Here is a 4,096-nt window from a genome sequence, read left to right on the forward strand (position 1 = left end):
GGTTTTGGTTTTTTGTTTTTTTTTGCAGTTCTAGTAAGTTAAGACAATATTTGTATGGGACCCCCCCCGATAAAAAGGGAACCATCTAGATCAGTAGGGGTCAGTCTTTTGGCTCAAGCCAAATAATGAGTGGTGGGGCTAGTCCACATCAGACTCCCTGCTGCAAGGAGTTCCCCCCCTCAGCATAATCCATGATCAACTAAACTGGATGAAAGCCTTCAGACTAGCAGGTCTCCCACTTCTGGGGGGGAACCCTCCCAAAAAAGCCTAGCCCCCACATCTTTATAAAAAGTGATCAAGTACATTTTTTTAAACTGTAACCAAGTATTGCCCTGCCTGTTTTACAAAACCTCTACCTTCACCATGAAGCATCAAAACAGACGTGCCGTTTCAGAACTACTTCACATCCCGCAGCAATTTGACGTTTCAGAAAAAAGCACAAAAAAGCATTTATTTTAAACCTACGAGTTTAATAGGAGTTAAAGAAAAATCGGGAAACTTAACTGTATTAAGTGTAACACCAGACCAGACATCTATACTCTACTGGTCATATTACAGTCACTAGGACATGAGGTACAAATACAGATTATTAGGATTCTATACAAAGTTACTGGTCAATAGGACTAGTCTTCCCCTCAAGTACAGAAGATGGGTCAACATCTACAGCTGTTTGATAGGACTTCCCTTGACTCGGATATGGCAATTTAACCCAAGTCCAAACGTTCAATTGCTTGATGACTTTGTTCTTACATGAAAGGCAGACTAGTTTCCTCCAATTAACACAGAAGTGCACATGCAGCAAGTTTACTTTTGCTTGGAGAAAAACTCTTTGCTTTTCTGAACATCAGGCTTGATGGTTTCACTCCCAGGTTTCCAGCCAGCAGGACACACTGGAAAGACAAGGAAGCAGTGTTCAGCATAGACATCTGGAAGTAGCTCACAGAACTAGTTTTAGAAGATGGGAGTGAGCTGTCAATTCAGAAACTCTATATATGAACAGAGATTGTAATACTTTGAAGTTGCAGTCGGCGCATTAATCTTCTGTAATGGTTACTGGATCTGCTCTACCCATGTTGATACCCAGACCATCAAAGAATACCCTAGACGGCCAAAATTTAGGTTGTCCATTCAACTTTAGTCCTGACAATTCCTGTTTGAGTGCTTTTACAGTCACCTATTAACAGAGGAATACTGGCCGAATGAGATGTTGTCTACACTAGGCTACTTTCGGAGGCAGATTGGTGTCTTGTGTATTCCTTGCACTTTCACATCTGCACAGTTTCTAGCAACTCCCCTATGGCAGCGGGGTTGGTACACACACTAGTTCTAGGTCACAGTACTAGGGTTTTTCATCAAGTCCTGGCTATTGGGTTTTTCTTCCAGTTGGCTATAATAGTTCCACTTCTATAGAAAGAAAAAAAAAGGAGAAGCTATTTTCAGGTACCCTTCAAACAAAAAAACCCCCCAAGGGATCTCTCACCTTCTCCATGTTTATCTGTAAACTGGAACGCTTGAACTAATCTGAGAGTTTCATCGACTGAGCGGCCAACAGGGAGATCATTGATGGTGATCTGACGCAATATTCCCTTATCATCAATGATAAACAGACCTCTGCAGAAAGGAAATAAGTTTAGAGACATTAAAGCCAGTTAAACGTGCTTTTGAAAGACCTCTTGCTGCACTTCCAGAGGACTCCACAAGCTACATAGCACCAGATCTGTAAAGAAACTGCATTAGTTTTTGGCACGTGTAGTCAAAGAGATGGAAGACTAGAACAGCTAATTGCTACGCAAATTAGACCTAGGAGGCATGCATATCACTTGTCTTGCTAGAGCTTCATGTGGTTTACTCCTGCATGCTATATCAAATGGAAAAAAAAAAAAGCTAAATTTGAGTCAAGCAGTGGTTTTCAAACTGGAGCGCAAATACCCCTGGGGTTATGTGGCACTTCGCCAAGGGATGCATGCATAAAATTTAATGGCAGAGAAGCTTCTGATTAATCAAAGCAAGGTGAGTAATGGTGTTGCTGCACACCAAGTGTCAACACTGCTTGAGAAGTGAACATGCAGCGACATGTCAAGGGCAGGGGGTACAAACAACAATAAATTTTGCAAGTAGAGGAATATGTAGCCAAGAAAAACCCTCCAAAAAACCCACAAATACTCCCCCCACCACTGAAGTCAAAGGATGGAAACTATCATGGCACCCAGTAACAACATGGGTTAGGCAAGGTATTGGTACTTCCATTGAAGCTAAATATTTTTTAGAAGAACCATGTGATCTTTCCATCATGTGCACATCTACTTACTAAAAGCATTGGTTTAAGACTACAGAACAGTTTAGCAAGCAACTTAAAGTGAACAGTGGAAATCTGAAAGATTTCCTTTCAAGTACATGAAGTCCCAAGTAGAATAATATTAAATAAACAAAACAAAACAAACACACACCAACATGACCCAGTACATGCTGTTTGACATCTCATGGAAAGGTACTGTGGCCAGCAGCCTTACCTGTAAGCAATGCCTTCATCTTCTTTCAGTACGCCATACTCTTTAGCAATGGTGCGTTTTGTATCAGAAACAAGCGGGATTTTCATGTTGCCCAGTCCGCCCTGTTTCTTAGGAGTGTTGACCCTGAGTCGGAAAGGTAACAGATCAGGATTGGGAACATACCCGTTTGGTATCTAAACCACAGGCACGTTGTTGATGCGTCAGGGGTGGGCAATTTATTTTGGGCCGAGGGCCACTTACTGAGTTTTGGCAAGCCATCGAGGGCTGTATGACAAGCAGCCAGGGGCAGATAAACATTAACTTTCTGAATTTTTTAGCCGCCCCATGGGCTGCATCCAGGCTGCATTTTGCCCACCCCCAGTCTATCTAATTAATATTACCACTAACAGTGTGTGTGTTGGGAAAAAGTAATCTGACATACTGATGCACTACCCAAGAGGCATATGAATTGATAAGATGCATTTAATTGGGATCACTTCCACTGGCCAGCCTTGGTTAAGCTTTGAATACAGCAGAAGAGGAAAAATTAAAATTGAGAGCTTTATATTGCTCTCTAGAGAGACTAGCATAAGCTAGAGGAAGGATAAAGAAAAGAAGACACCTGCTCAAGTCTTCCAGCCACAGGAGCCTTGTATGGGACCCAAAGTAATGATTCTGATGCTTACCATGCGAGGTGGCAGAAGTGAGAGTCCACAGAAGCTCCAATGACTTCACAGTTGAGTTTCTTAAACTCGTCAGACCTATCACTGTATGCAATAATCTCAGTTGGACAAACAAAGGTGAAGTCCAGCGGATAGAAGAAGAACACAACGTATTTTCCTAGAGGAGAAAGAAGTCACAAGTTATTCTCTAGGCAAGTTGTGCTTCCTTAGTTAAGATGCCCCAAGTATGAAGTAAGTGGTAAAATGACCAAACACCAACCCAACCCGTTAAGAACCATGTGGCCAAATAGGTCTAAGAAAATCCAAGTTGAACACAAAGGTGCCACTGACCTTTGTAGTGCTGCTGTAAGTCCAGAAAACCCAAGTTCTGCCAGTTGGCATTTACCAGGCTGCCTATGTGCCAACATGCAGGTTCAGAGCTGCTCAGAACAGTAGCTCAAACCAGAGCCCCAAAGCGAGCTCTCAGCACTGGAAGAGGGAAGGCCTGCATGGGACTCTTTGAGAAGATCCTCAAGGAGCACATCTATGATGGGCCGGCTTCAGGGATGATGCTCAAGGGCAACCGGCACGGTTTCATTAGGGGCAGTCATGTCAGACCAACCTGATTGCCTTTTATGATCAGGTCACAAAGGCAATGGATGCAGGTGTCGCCATGGACATAGTTTTTCTAGACTTCAGCAAGGCCTTTGACACCATCTCCCACCCCATCCTCATTAAAAAATTGGGCAACTGTGGCATTGATGCCTACAGTCAGATGGATTGCAGATTGGCTCAAGGGTCACACTCAGAGGGTGGTGGTGGACAGGTCACATTTGACCTGGGGGGAAGTGGGCAGCGGAGTCCCCCAGGGCTCGGTCCTTGGCCCTGCGATGTTCACTCTCTTCATCAGCCACTTGGACGACAGGGTGAAAAGCAACATGTTTA

At 43.5% G+C, this 4,096-nt stretch overlaps 1 protein-coding gene across 1 annotated transcript in view; it reads right to left on the bottom strand.

Annotated features, from left to right (window-relative positions):
* Window positions 1–449: 449 nt before the first annotated feature.
* PRDX1 (peroxiredoxin 1) overlaps window positions 450–4,096 on the bottom strand; it is a 6,777-nt gene continuing 3,130 nt past the window's right edge. Inside the window, exons 2-5 of the mRNA XM_019531340.1 lie at window positions 3,176–3,329; window positions 2,511–2,633; window positions 1,481–1,611; window positions 450–890 (exon numbers count right to left, since the gene is read on the bottom strand). Of these exons, the coding sequence (XP_019386885.1) occupies window positions 805–890; window positions 1,481–1,611; window positions 2,511–2,633; window positions 3,176–3,329 (494 nt within the window). The 3' untranslated portion in view covers window positions 450–804. The remainder of the gene's footprint in view (window positions 891–1,480; window positions 1,612–2,510; window positions 2,634–3,175; window positions 3,330–4,096) is intronic.

Source organism: Crocodylus porosus, unplaced genomic scaffold, assembly GCF_001723895.1.
Source record: "Crocodylus porosus isolate Cpor-Errol unplaced genomic scaffold, CroPor_comp1, whole genome shotgun sequence".
Taxonomy (NCBI): domain Eukaryota; kingdom Metazoa; phylum Chordata; order Crocodylia; family Crocodylidae; genus Crocodylus; species Crocodylus porosus.